We start from the raw sequence: 15789 nt of genomic DNA on the forward strand, positions 1-15789 counted from the left end.
AGGTTAATGAGTATTCTTGCAACCATATTAAGATATTGGATGCTCTTTGGGGGGAAAAAAAGTTTGTGAATATTATACCCTTAATCATATAACAAATCATATGTTACTACAAAAATTATGAATTCGACACACACTTCGGTCTGTGTACATTACCATATATAGCCTATATAGGTTAATTTAAAAAGTCTATGGATTACATTAAATATATGTTTCGCTTTGGAAAAGCCATATGCATACAGTACTTATACAACTTGATGGGATTTGTTTAATTGTGCATAACCTTTGGGTTTTGTATGGATTTAAATAATACTTAATGATGACTATGAATTAAGTAAACTATAATAATTATAATTGAAAAGGTCTGAATAATAATACTGAGAAACTAGGACTTAATTTCTTGCCTTTCACAAAGTAAGAGTATGTTCTGACTTTAAACAGAATCTTGAGGAACATCTGGAATGTCACAAAAGGACGACCATTTCCATGTTTTTTTTTTTTGGTACAAATCTTGAAATTTGAAATTTGAACATTCAAATCAAAGTTAGGTGGATCCTGAAATTTTATTCTCTCGTCCTCTTCAATGTTTATTTTTCCCTTTAATAATATACACATACGCTTAGTAGTTCATTTGAAAGCAATGTTGATTTTTTTAAAGGACAATTTCAACATTAAACTTTAAATCCAAAAACATTTAGGAACAAACTTATTTGAAACCATGTTTACCTTTTACTTTTTAAAAACGGTACAATGATATCCTTACTATTAATTAAAATTAATTTTAATTATTAATTAACTAGAAAATTATAAAAAAGAACTTCAAAAATTACAACAAAAAAGACTACAAAATTATAGAAAATAACCTAAAATTACATATGGCAAGGACCCAAAAAAATTTCTTAGTCCTTTTCTATGATTCTTTAGGTTCTTTTTTGCAATATTTTAATTAACTAACAGTCAAAATAACATTTGTTAATAATAAAAATAATATTATACTATTTTAAAAAGTTATAAAAAATTTTATACTAAAAATAAATTTAGAATTTTTTGACACTCTTGAGTTTATAATTTAAAAATATATTAGCCATTTAAATTTTTTCCCTACTTCAAACTGACGCGTTTTCTACGTTATTTCTTTTCCAAAAAGTCATAGACCTACCTCTGAGAGAGAACGTAATATGAAGGGGACTTCTGATTCAATGTTTCTAGATGTTTTACCTCGTTTTGAACAAGAATCATGTATTTGAAACGCAATTGTTTTTGTTTTTCTATTTTTATAATTGGAAAAATATTTACAAGGGTATATTCCATCACCAAATGTTAATGGAAGTAATTTAACTAGAACAAGAATCATGAAAGTAAATATAGTTTCAAGAAATTTTGATTTGTCCATAAATGAAATGAAAATTTCTCATCCAAATTCTTGACCATTTGTGTTAACCTGCACGTAAAATACTCAATTATTAATTTAATAACAAAATATATACACACACATAACATGAACATTTAAAAAAAAAAAAAGCCAGTAAACGGAAATTATTGGTCTCATGAATTACCTCTGAAGCATTGAAGAAAAGTATACGTGCCTGCAGGTTACACAGTGACAGAGTCAATCAGGCATAAATTGAAGGACAATTATTTGTACCCCATATAGTCAAAATGGCCAGAATTGAAACGTGGAGGGTGACAAATAAATTCTTCCAAAATAAAAATAATAATAATTTAATCATATAAAATGTGATAATGATAATGAGATATTAAAAAAAAAAATTTAAAATTAAATTTATGTGTAAAATTATTTTAATAACCCTTCGCAATTTAAAAAATTATAATTTTCTAAATTATTTTAGTTATTAATGGAGCTAAATTTACAAATACTTATATTAAATTTGTAAACTATATAAAAATAATTGTATATGGATACTTTAAAAATTTTACACATAAATTTAATCTTAAATAAGTTTCTTAAGATCTCGCTGTCATTATCACCTTTCGTAGAACCAAATTGTCATTTCATATTTTAAGGAGATTTATCTATCATTTTTCCATCAAAATTCTCTTAAAAATAAGATAACATTTCCCATAATGACTTTTTATTTTTATTTTTCCATTACCCAACATCCTAGAAAACAGCATTGTGTGAGATCTTTCACAAGTATCTTGAAAATGCATTTGGCATATAATTATTTACATATTTCGGTGCTCGAATTCAAAATTTTAAAATAAATTGATTCAACTCTTTTATTCAGTTGAACCAAAATGTGCCTCCTCGATATCTCGTATTGATTCCTTTTTTGTTTGCAAAAGAGAAAAACATATATATTAAGAAAAAAATCTGCAATAATAAATTATAAATGGAGTAATCAGCTTCGTGTGCGTTCAACTTCTTAACCCCACCATCACTCTCATCATCATAATATATACATCCAGACATATCTATTATTTCCTGCTCTCTCTCTCTCTCTCTCTCTCTCTCTAAGATTGTATTCTCAAGTTTGTGAAAGTGAGAATGGCAAGAAAGTGCTCGCAATGTGGGAAAATAGGGCATAATTCTAGGACTTGCACATCTTTCAGAGGGATTAGTTCTACTTCTGTAGGAATTCGTCTCTTTGGTGTTCATCTTGAAATTTCTTCTTCTTCTTCTTCCTCTTCTTCTTCTTCATCTTCTTCATCATCAACACCATCTTCTTCTCCTTCTTCTTGTGTTGTTCCCATGTCGACGAAAAGCTTGAGCATGGATTCTCTGCCTTCATCTTCATCCTCATCATCGTTCTCCAATAATTCATCAAGAATCACCATTGATGAAAACTCCAAGAGATCCTCTGTTGACTATCTATCAGATGGTCTGATGCATGTCGCAGCACAAGACAGAAGAAAAGGTATGTATATATATTGTCTTTCTGCCCGATATATATATATATATATATATATGAGATTTAATTTGGATGATGAATTATTATTATTACTATTATTATCATAACTGCATATATTATAGGAGTGGCTTGGAGTGAAGATGAACACAGAAAATTTCTGGTAGGGCTTGAGAAGCTAGGAAAAGGAGATTGGAGGGGAATCTCCAGAAATTATGTGAAAACAAGAACACCAACTCAAGTAGCTAGTCATGCTCAGAAATATTTTCTTCGTCTCACTGCTATCAATAAGAAGAGACGATCAAGCCTCTTTGACATGGTATTTATTATTACATGACAAATATATATATATATATATATATATATGAACATGAAATTCAGCTTCCTTATCTCATTTTCTGATAGTAAACTTTGGTACTTCCACCAGTAATTATTAATTAATATTCTTTTCTCTGAGTTATAAAATGATGCACAAGTAAGCCCTTTCTTTTAGTATCCACCACAAAATTTATGGTTTGAAAACTTAATCATCCCTATAATTTTAACTTATTTATAATTGAGTATCTAAATTTTAACTCATTATAATTTAATTTTTATACTTTTTTACTTAATTTAAATTCAGTCAAGGACGGTCATGATGGGAAAGCAGGGGTGCTTTTCCTCATGTTACAAAATTTCTTTTAAAAAATGTTATTTTAATTTTTGTTTGTAAAAATTTTTAAAATTAATTTTGGGCTCCAACTATGATGTAGGCTTTCATTTTGGTTCCCCTTGAATGAGTTTTTAGATCTGTGTTTAAACTCAGCTCCTCAATATATAACTTGGTTTCTGTAGTGTTAGTCATTTATTGGAATTAAGTTTCAACTAAATCTAAACTACATAAATTAAGTTTTTAGATCAGTTAAAATTTAAGAATTAAATTTTAAATTATTAGCTCCAATAGCAAGATTAATTATGTGTCAATTTAACTGTATAATGAAATTGATGATATAAAATTAAATATCATAGATGGGCAGCAGCAATAGCAGCAGAGGCAACATGGGAGGTCAATTATTGTATAGCAGCTCAGTGGGAAAACAGGAGGAGGATATTAAATCTGGAATCGCCAAGTGCAGTGAAAAAGATGATGATGGGGAGACTGAGACTAGCCTGACATTGATGGGCCTAAGCTTGCTTGAAAAGGGAATCAAATCTGAAACAATAGTGCCCACGTGGCAGCATAATTCCCAGATGATGAATTCTTCTTCTTCACCAACATTATCACCTCATGATGATCTGGATCTCACACTTGCAGGACCAAGGGCATTGAAACATAATGAACCATCATCATCTTCTTTCCTTCTAAGCTCTATTTGTGTCACTTGAACTATATAAATATGTAGGCATCCAGTACTCTCTACTCTTTCATTTGTTGCAGATATATCAGATCCAAAAGCAATGCTTTTCCTTGTATTTATGGTAGTGATATAGAATCTAATTAATCTACATGCAGCAATTAAATACTAAGATTCCTCCATGATAAATAATGAACTATTATATCTCAAATATGTTTATAAAGCATGTATATATATCTACTATTTCTCATATTATGGTAATAATAAACTGGAAAGATATAAGGTTAATTTATGCCCATCCAAAATATAATCATTTTCTCTCAACTAATTTTAGTCTAAAATATAAGTAACTTAGTATTTGTTAAAAAAAAATTATTTTACCCCTTGTATTTATTAACATGAATTTCTTTGTCTATGAATTTATGATTTTTTTCACTCATCATAAATTAGATTAAAGGTGTATATATATATATATATTTTATAAGAATAAAGATTTTATTAATATGCTAATTATTGTTAAAAGATGTTTATATTTTAATCAAGGAGATATATTTTGAAAATGAATTTTCCAGACATCATGGGACATAGACCTTTTAAAATCTTTTTGCTGGTAATACACTTTTTTAGAACACAATATGAATGAAATGAAATTAATCAAAGGGAAGAAAAGTGATTTTATTGATGTAAAATGTCATCTTAATTTTTTTTTTATTCTTTTCCTTTTTTCTTGGTGGATGCTTAATGGGACCCAGATAACTATAAAATTCATAAAAGAATGGGCACCTTAGACCCCACCAGACAAAGTGCTAATGGCATGTTAGGAAGAGTAGCTAGCTAGCACATTAGTTTGACCTTTATTTATTCTCCACTCTTTTTTTATCTAAGCTAACTCCAAGTGACTTTTTATTTGAAGGATTAGTTAAGTATAGTGTTGGAATTGATATATTTAAATTTAAATTTTATATTTAAAATTTATGTATTTAAAATTATTTATTTGAATGATATAAAAAATTTTAAAGATAAAAGAGAGACAGGCTGAGATTCAAAATAGGAATGTAAGATTAAAAGTGATGAGCTTATCTTTATTCTTCAATCAATAGGAGATGAGAATGAGAAATGAGATGAATGGCAAGACTAATAGAGATATCGATAGTAAAAATGTGAAAAAAATTATAGAGTTAGAATATATTGAATTTCAAATAGCTAGAATTTAAAAGGAATTTAAAATTATAAAAAAGTATAATAAAATATGGATTTGTTTATTTGGATTGTCCCAATCAAAAAGACTTTTATATATCAAAAAAAATATTTGGTTTAAATTCAAATTTAAATCATCATGCATTCAATCGCGCCACAAGTATTTTATATCAAGATCACATCTTGAATAATAAGGATCTCTTTGAGAAGAGATGTTTATCAAGTACAGGATCAAACCAATGCACAATGTGAAACGGGGAAAGAAAAGAAAAAGAAAAAGAGATAAGAGAAAGACATCAGGGGAAAAAAAATGGAAAAGCAGGCTGTGAAGAAATAGGAATTTTAATGATAAAATTACACTCGGATCCGATAGAATAAAATTTATTATTAAGGGATCTCATAAAATTAACAAAATATTCTTAAATTTCAAATCCTGCACATTTACAACATAACTAAACAACAGTCACATATAACTTGTAAAGAAAAATGACAACTTGTAATAGGAAGTTGTAAATAATTGATGTTCAGTTATCAATACCCTTAATCAGGTTGTAAATACGTATGATTTGGGATTTAAAAGTATTTTGTGAATTTTATGGATCTCTTGATAATAAATTTTTTTCTATGAGACTTGGACATAATTTTCTCAATTCTAATTTATTAAATCTTAGTAACATTAAAATAATAATGAATCACATTCATACCCTAATATTAAAAGATAACAATTTAATCTAAATTTACCTGGATCTCTTATTTTACTGAAAACAAATAAAAGTTAAAATAATCCTATAAAAAATATAATGATAAGAAAAATTCCTAATTAACCCCGGAGATATTCTAAACATATTCCTTATTTAAATAATTCTAAATATGTAAAATAAACCCAATTATATCTTATCTATATTCTATTAGTTCTTGTCTATATAAATTAACAACTCGTGCCAACCCACACACATAGTGAATGAAACCTTAATCATCGTGCTCAAAGCTTGCGCATGCTTATCAATAAATTTGCAAACTCAAGATCCTCTTCTCATCATTTCTTTCCTCTTTTGTTTTTCTTTTTCCTCATCACATCCCCGCCATTAAAATAAAAATTCAACTGTTAAAATTTAACCAAATTCATTCATTAATTCATTTCAATAGTAGTCTATAATTAGTTTACACTTTCAGTTAAATAAATTAGTTTAGTTGTCAACGGCTTATAAATTGATTAAAAATAGATGAGATAAGTAGAGTAAAATAAGAGAAATCTGGATTCCTAGTGTAAAAATGTATGATTTGTAAAAGAAGTAAAGCATAAAAATATCCAACAACTTTTTTTTAAAAATATCCAATATCTTTAAGTGAACAAATATACTAAAATACCATTAACTTGTTATAATAAGTGCAAACATCTCTATTATGTTAAATTTGAACAATGTTCATTAACATTGACCGTAATGAAAATAGGAAACAAACATAACGTATAAAAATACCTAAAAAATTTTCTTTAAGGCCTTATGATACTCTTAAGTAAACAATAGTGTATGAGTATCTATTAACTTTACAAAAGAAGTCATACAGCCAAGTCCCACCCTAACAACTCGAGCTTATTTGAGCTGGACTGAATATCCAAATGGTTGAATATTATTTTATTATATTTTTTAGTAAATTTTAATTTTTATCTTAAAAAATTAAGATGTTCAATTTTTACCTAATTTTAATTTTATTTTATTAATAATAAAAAAGAATTCAAGTATTCAAGATAAGCCCATTTGACAAGCCTCAAATTTTTTTGAGTTTAATCAGGTAGCCCAAATGAGACCGAAATAAAGAAATTTTTTTAAAATTCCCGAACTCAATCCTAGAATTTTTCTAACATATTTGAGCTGACTCGTCATATTTGATCTAAATTATCAACTCTAATCTTTCTCAATTCATTAAAATAACTTGACATTAAACATAAAGTTCTAAGAATAGAATTTAAAAGATTAGGAAAGATTGGCCTATTTTATAAAATTAATATATACTCATGCACCATTGTTGACCATAAGATATTAGAAGCTCCTAAATAAACAAATTCTAGATATTTTTGCATCTTATACTTGCTTTCTTATTTTTTAACAGTCAATATTAACAGACATCAAACATGGAATGGGAATTATTGTACTCATTAAAATAAATTTATGGATACTTTTTCATCTTTATCCACATAAAGATAATGGGTACTCCTGTGAAAAAAATTGTTAAGTATTTTTCCCCTTTAATTATTTATAAAAAGTTTCTTTCAGTTCCTAGATTTTGTCATTATAAATCAAACTTTATTACTTTTATGGTTGGAGAAAGGGATTTAATACTGTTAAAATTTATTATAAAAGACCATAAAAAATTAAAATTAGGATGAAGGAACAAACTAAATGTAATTAACTATTATAACCTTAATATAAACCCTGTTAATAATGCCTTAAAATTAATGTGTAGAGTACTACAAAAAAATTCTTTTAAAAATAAAGTTTTGTATATTTCAATTCCACACAAATAAAAACAAAAATATAATATTAAATTTAATTAAATAAATATATTTTAAAGAATAATTACTTTTTAAATCATTAATTGAATATAATTTTAAAATCATTCTTTTAAAAAAAATTAAACAATATAATTTAAAAACATTTATTTGTTTATTTAACTATTATATTCAATTTGATATGTGGTTAGAAAAAATATAAGAGATTTGATTGGAGGAAATTTTTTATTTTAAAATTTATATTTTGATATTTAGTCCTTCTAAATAATTACTATTTTTAAAATTTTTTTTAATAAATACTGTTTTTTATAGCAATAATTTTCCCATGAAAAAAAAAAGCTAAGTTTTCTCATCTGGTTGTGATTGGAAAACGTGTACGTTTTTTATCCTTTAAGCGTTGTCCTAGTCGTGTCAGCGACAGGTTGGATCTTGTTCTTATCCTTCATTTAAATTATGAAAAACAAAATTATGATAGTTCATATTTTAATTTTATTTGAGTTTATGATTTTATTACTTTCTAATTTTAATTTTTTAATAGAACAAAAATATAAAATAGAATTAATTAATTAAAAATATAATTTAAAATTAATATTAAAATTTCGCACTGTTCAAATGAAACGTAGATGGCTCAAACTCAAACTTGAGGATGGTATATATATTGTTTTTATTCTTTAGATGAGCATCAAATTCAAACTTGATATTATATTTTAAACAGCATTCATTTGCTTTTGAAATTTGGTATGAATAATTATCCTACCAAATTCAATTATGATATAAAGATGAAAGATAGAGTTGTTTGGCTTTTCTACCAAAAAGAAAAATGGTAATAGTTTAAATTATCTCAAAACTGATAATTACAGCTAAAAATTAATAGTTATCTATGGAAGGCATTTGAATATTTAAAAAAAATGTTAGGTGATGTTTTTTTTTTTTTTGCCTGAAAAATGTTAGAAGATTGGAACCAAAAGGATTATTGCCGGTGAGAAATGTAATCCTTCTCTTATAGGCAATGATACATACATACATACATACATACATACATATATACATACATACATATATAATGGTAGAGCTAAGACCCTAAGCAAGAAAAAATTAATATTTTTTAAAATTTATAATAATATAAATATATTGATCATCAATTTTTTATTTTAAAAATTATATTGAATATGTTGATATGATTTTGTTATAAATATGCTCTTTATATCTTATATAGATAATTAAAATATTATATATTTAATAAGTTTTCAAGCTAAGATATTTTTTAGCCAAATATCAAGAATAAAAAATATAACGTTATAAAATTTACATGCCGCACGTATAATTTTTTTTTTTGAGGTGAGAGGTGTAAAGGTAACATACATATATACATTTTTAAATATAAGGCCTAAATAAACTAGATCTCAAGATGTGATTCAGTCAAACTCTTTTTAAATATTAAAAAAAAATTTAAGTAAAAATTGATCTAATTAATAAGAATGCAGTTGACGAAATGTATGGATTTGATCAATTGAATTAAATAATGCGCGGCTAATCAATGTCAAACACAATACATCATCCATTTTTATCTAACGCGTAATTATTAAGAAAAATAGTCAAGTAGTTAGGATTTTAAATTTTTTTTTTCAACTTTATCTTTATTTTTAAATGCATGGAAATGAATTATATGATTAATGAAAGGACATAAGTCATTTTAATACACTCTTAGTGGCATTTTAATTAAAAAAAGACATTAATTACTCTTAAAAATTCATAAATTACCTTGGAGGGATTTAAAATACTAGAAAATGAAAGTGTAGAAACTTAGAATATTAAAAAAAAAAAAAGCATATGGACATATAACAAAACACAAGTAAAGCGTAGGAATGTAAAATACTGAAAAAAAAATAGAGAATTATAACAAAATATAAATAAAGTGTAGAGACTAAAAATTATATTTTTTTAAATTTTTTTAAAAAATCATTCTTATACATAATGAGCATTCACAGGATCACTCTCTATTTCATATCATTAAGAAGATTATAAATCTTATAATCAAAAATTGAATTTTCATCTTGAACTGTGTTTTTAAATTAAAAAAGAATAAACATGTGAACTAACTTGTTTACCAAGCCAATCAAATACATCTCTTAACAACAACCCCCAATTAAGTTGAAGGACATCCTGATATTTAATGTAAATTAGCTAGTTGTTGGTCACACTCACACCACTGTGTTGATGACTTTTTTTATTATTAAAAAGAAAATTACCAACTTACCTAAACATGGCTTTTTAAAAATGAAATTCTATAATATATGACCAGTTGTTATGATTGTGTCCCGGCAAAGTTTGACTAGTCCAAGGCTATTGTCTCCGATTTAAAATATAAATATTTTTTAATTAATTTTAATTTAAAATAAAATAATTGAGTATATACAATTTTTTCATTTTATTCCTTCTATTTATTAACTAAATATTTATATAGATATATCTCTCACTCACCATAAAATACATTAATAATTGAGATTAGAGATTAAAAAGAAAAGATATATTTTAAAAAATAATAATTTTATTAATATTTAATTTTTAAAAAAAGTATTTATATTTTAAATTGGAAGAAGTATATCACTCTTTAGTACTCCAGCCACAAAACACGAAAAAGCTCATTCTTAAAGAAACATTGGAATTCTCAAAAGCAAACTAGTACTGTTATATATATATATATATATATAGTTTCTTTTGCTTTCAGTGTTTCCACACTTGATTTCTTCGAAGGCTGCTTAAGATAATGAATCAAACAAAGACAATAATTAGCAAAGGTGAGAAAGCAGCAATTTTCAGAAAGAAAATGATTTAGATAGATCAGAGAGCTTTAAGCCAATTGTCTTAGTTTTTTACGCTTGAATTGCAATTTTTTTAAAAAAAAATTGAATTGAGTTGAGTTAACTCGTGTTTCATGATTGTAAATAATTTACTTCACAATATAACTGCTTTTCGTCTTCATATCTTCAATAATGTGATTTAAAAACTTAATAATTTATGTCAATCTCCCATTTCGTACTACTCCAACATTTATATATTAAAAATTCATCAAGTTTGAAAAGACAATTTCACCGTCTTAAACTGCTCCTTCCATCACAAATTATATAAAACTTTTAAAAAAAATTTTCATTTTAAAATATAAAATACTTTAGATACATTAAAATTTCATTAAATGCACAATTTTAATATTATTTTTTTCTATAATTAATTTATATCCCTTTTCTTTTTAATTTATTAAATGATGGGTATCTTTAAAAATTTATATTTTTGTCTTGAAAAGATAAAATTATTAAATATATTTAATAAGATTTATTGGTATGTGATATTTTCTAAAAATATCTTATAATTTAAAATGAAGAAAGTATTAATTTAAAAATGTCTAGAATTTTGAATTTATTTTTGATATATTATTCTCTTTTAATATTGAAAAACAATATAGAGTTGCCCCTACCATAATAAAAAATAATTTTAATAATTAGTTGATAAGAAAATTACAAAAAATGAACATAAAATGACATAAAATTGTACCGTTTTAAATTATTGAAAGAAAATATTATATTAAAAATAAATTTAGAGTTCGAAACCTCCTATTAAAGGCAAAATTGTAATTAAACCTGTATATTTTCTTCACAATATTATTACAATAAATAAATCAAAATCATTAAAATTGGAGAAACCTCAAAACAGGAAACTCTTATGATAATGAGTTTGAAATCTAATTATTTGGGGAATCTGAGGATATGAGATTTGGAACCCGTGTAAAATCTGACACATGTATACGTGTTTACACTTTATTAAACACTTCAACCAAGATAAGGATGAAAGATAGGGTTGCTTGGATTTTCTGCCAAAAGTAAAAAATGATAATAGTTTAAATTATCTCAAAACTGATAATTAAAGCTAAAAATTAATAATTATATGGGGAAGGCATTTGAATACATACATACATACATATATATATATATATAAAAGGTTAGGTGATGTTTTTTTGCCTGGAAAATGTTTGGAGATTGGAACCAAAAGGATTCCCCTCGAGACATTCAATCCTTCCCTTATAGCTATTTATACATGAACTTAAATTCTTTTACTATATGTAATACAATTATTTGTAATATTTAAATTATTAAAATTCATATCAATTATTTAAATAAATTTATTCATTCATTAATTTTAAATGAAGTGTGAATTCAGAATTATTAATCTGAATTTTAATGATTTATATGCTTCTTGCACTCAATGTTTATATTAAGTAAAGTCATTAAATCTAAATTCATTAACACACAATGACAGGCAAGACACAAAGGCAAAAAAAATTAATATTTTTTAAAAATAATAATTATATTAGGACTAAAATTTTAGTAATATAAATAGATTGATCATAATTTTTTTTATTCCAAGAAATTATACTAAACATGTTAATATGGTTTTTTACTATAAATATGCTCTTTATAATTTATTTAAATTATTAAAATACTATATATATATATATATATATGTATATGTATATGTATAGTAATTTTTTAAGCCAAAATATTTTTTACTTGATTCAAAGGATGTAAAATATTGAAAGTAAATGATACAAAAGAAAAATAGTCTTTTTTTAAAAAAAGAAAAGTCAAGTAGTTCAAATTTCAATTTTTTTCAACTTTACCTTTTTTTTATATGCATTGACATGAATTATATTATTAATGAAAGGATATTAGTAATTTTAATGTACTCTTAGTGGCATTTTAATTAAAAAAAGACATTAGTTGCTCTTAGAAATCCATAAATTACCTAATATATATTGAAATGTGAGATCACTTTTAAAATACATCTTATATTTGAAATGGAATGGAAGTAATATATAAATTATGTCATGAGACAATATAATCTAATTACTAACTTACATAGTGGAGAAAAGGTTTCATAAAATATTTTGGAATTCAACTGAGTATTGTGGCCAAGGACAGATTTGAGGGGGCAAGCAGGGCATGTCACCAATTTTTTTTTTTATATACTTTGTTTTTACTTTTAATAAATGCTAAAATTAATTTCCACCCAATATTATGTAGTTTTTCACTTTGGCCCTCATATAATTATTTCTGGATCCACTTCGACATTTTGGAAGACCTTAATCTAGCAATGTTGGAACGAGAAACAAATAACTCTTGTCTTTTTTCTTTTTTAAAAATTTTCTTTAAAACAATCAATGTTATACATAAAGAGCATTCACAGAATCACACTCTATTTTACATTATTAAAAAAATTATAAATCTTATCATGAAAAGTTAGATTATCACCTTGAATTACATTTTAAAATTAAAAAATAAAATAGACATGCAAACAAACTTGCTCACCAAGTGAATCAACACAACATAGAGACCATTGATATATTTAAATAATTTTTAAAAATATATCCTAATTATATTTGAGATATATTTTTGCCAAATCATTAATGGCCAGTAATTCTTGATGATAACCCCTTAAAGTTGAAGGACATCCTAATTTTTAATATAAATTAATAGGGTTTTGCAAAAGTCCTCTAGTCTTGTTTAACCCAATCCAACTCGAGATGGTTCGGTCCTATTTGGTCTATATAAACACTAGCCCTTCAGGATCAAAAAGATTAAAAAGATCAGACCATTTTTTTGAATTGGACTGAACAAGAGCTTAGGTATCTAAACTACTTAATCTGCTCCAATCCTATTAATTTATTTAATATTTTTATAATGTATTTATGACAAATACTTCAAGTGTAATTGACGCTAAAATGATAATTGTATGAAAATTTGTTGAGTTTTTTTAAAATTTTTGTTGTAATATAGTGTTGTTGAAGTTTGTTGAGTGTTGTTTTTGTTAAAATTATAAATCATTTGAACTATAATACAAATATATTTTTTTGAAAATTATTATAGATTTATTACTATTGTAAATGTTTTTATTATCTTATTTGAATTTATTATATTGAAATGAATTATTGGCTCTCATAGAGAAAAACAAAAGTTAAGTAAGTATTTGACTAACAAGATCAGTTTTTCAATCCTATGGACTCAATCCTGTCCTATTAATCTTTAAGTTATCATTGGATAAAATTAAATTACAAGTTGTTTAACTTAATACTTTTTATGAAAGAGATCAAATTTTAAATTAAGTTAAAATTTAGTACCGTCTAATCTTTTATACAACCTTATAAATTAGTTAGTTGTTGGTCACACCACTGTGTTGATGACTTTTTTTATTATAAAAAAATTATCAACTTACTTAAACATGGCTTTTGAAAAAGATGAAATTCTATAATATAACACTAGCTAGTTGTTATGATTGCGTCGTGGTGAAGTTTGACTAGTCCAAGGCTATTCTCTTTCCTGTCTAAAATATAATCATTTTTTTAATTAATATTAATTTAAAATCTAAACAATTTTTTTTTCATTATGCCCTTTATATTTATTAACTAGATATTTGTATAAATATATTTTTAATTCATTATGAATTACATTAATAGTTGAGATTAAAGTTAAAAGAGAAATAATATATACTTTTATAAAAATAACAATTTTATTAATATACAATTTTTTTAAAAAAAACTATTTATACTTTAAATCGGAAGAAGTGTATCGCTCTTCAGTACTTTAGCCACAGAACACGAAAAAGCTCATATGGCTAGCTAGCAACATGTATGAATATACATACATACATACATACATACATATATATATATATATATATATATATATAGTTTTTCTGCTTTTCAGTGTTTCTACATTTGATTTCTTCGAAGACTTCTAAAGATAATGAATCAAACAAAGACCATAATTAGCAAAAGGTGAGAGAGCAGCAATGTTCAGAAAGAAAATGATTTAGATAGAGCACAGAGCTTTAAGTCAATTGTCTCAGTTTTTTACGTTTGAATTTTATTTTTTTTTAAAATTGAATTGATTTGAGAACTCGTGTTTCGTGATTATAAGTAATTTACTTCACAATATAACTGCTTTTTGTCTTCATATTTTCAATAATGAGATTTAAAAACTTGATAATTTATTTCAAATTGCCCATTTCGTTTTCCAACATTTTTATATTTCATTCTTACATTTTGGCCCTCACAAATTAACTTTTGGATTTGTCACTGAACTTACGGATCATAGATTTAGATGACTTTTATATATGTCTGTATTAACACATGAGTTATAGGTAATTTTATCCTTAAATTATAGCTTTATGAATGTATGAGATACTTAATTTATTTTTGATGTGATATTCTCCTTCAACATTTAAAAACAATATACTGTTACCATTACAATTAATAAAAATTAACTTTGTAGATTAATTAACTAAATTACAAAAAATTACTATAAAATTTTTAGAAAATTGTCAAAAAAAAATAAAAATAAGTATCATATAAAAAATTTACATTTTTTTTGTAATTTTTAAAGTTTTTTTGTAATTTTTGAAGCATTTTTTTATAACTTTTTAATTAATTAATGATCAAAGTGAATATTTGTTGATTGCAAGGGTCCTAATGTGTCATTTTTAAATATTAAAGAAAAATGTTGTGTTAAAAATAAATTTAAGGATTTTGATTATGTATAATTTAAGGGAAAATTGTAATTGAAGCCATATATTTTCATCAGAAGATTAATACATCAAAATCATTAAAATTGGAGAAACCTCAAAACCGGAAACTCTTATGATAATGGAGTTTGAAATTAATCATTTGGATTTCGAGGAATCTAAGGATATGAGATATGGACCCGTCAAAAATGGGACACATGTAAAAACGTGTTTATTCAACACTTTAATCAAAGATAAGGATATCTCAAACATGAAGCTTATCCTCTTGATTGAAGGGACGACTATCAAAATGCTTATCTCTAACGTACCT

General features: G+C 24.9%; 1 protein-coding gene across 2 annotated transcripts; it reads left to right on the forward strand.

The window, feature by feature from the left end:
- Nucleotides 1–2429: 2429 nt before the first annotated feature.
- LOC129293374 (transcription factor MYBS3-like) lies at nucleotides 2430–4373 on the forward strand. Of its 2 annotated transcripts, none has more exons than XM_054931303.1 (3): nucleotides 2430–2876; nucleotides 3011–3186; nucleotides 3876–4373. In XM_054931303.1, the coding sequence occupies exons 1-3, from the start codon at nucleotides 2507–2509 to the stop codon at nucleotides 4230–4232; spliced, it is 903 nt and encodes a 300-aa protein (XP_054787278.1). In that variant the 5' UTR covers nucleotides 2430–2506; the 3' UTR covers nucleotides 4233–4373. The 2 variants fall into 2 exon arrangements, with proteins under 2 accessions (XP_054787278.1, XP_054787277.1); XM_054931302.1 differs by having other exon boundaries at nucleotides 2433–2876; nucleotides 2993–3186.
- Nucleotides 4374–15789: the final 11416 nt, after the last annotated feature.

Source organism: Prosopis cineraria, unplaced genomic scaffold (assembly GCF_029017545.1).
Source record: "Prosopis cineraria cultivar Desert tree isolate PC_DT_omini unplaced genomic scaffold, ASM2901754v1 PC14, whole genome shotgun sequence".
Lineage (NCBI taxonomy): Eukaryota > Viridiplantae > Streptophyta > Magnoliopsida > Fabales > Fabaceae > Prosopis > Prosopis cineraria.

Excerpts from the sequence above, each read along its gene's own strand:
- LOC129293374 (XM_054931302.1), top strand. The coding sequence starts at position 2,507 with ATGGCAAGAAAGTGCTCGCAATGTGGGAAAATAGGGCATAATTCTAGG. Across the intron at positions 2,877-2,992 it reads AGCACAAGACAGAAGAAAAG|GAGTGGCTTGGAGTGAAGAT; the intron begins GTATGTATATAT and ends CATATATTATAG. Across the intron at positions 3,187-3,875 it reads GATCAAGCCTCTTTGACATG|ATGGGCAGCAGCAATAGCAG; the intron begins GTATTTATTATT and ends TAAATATCATAG.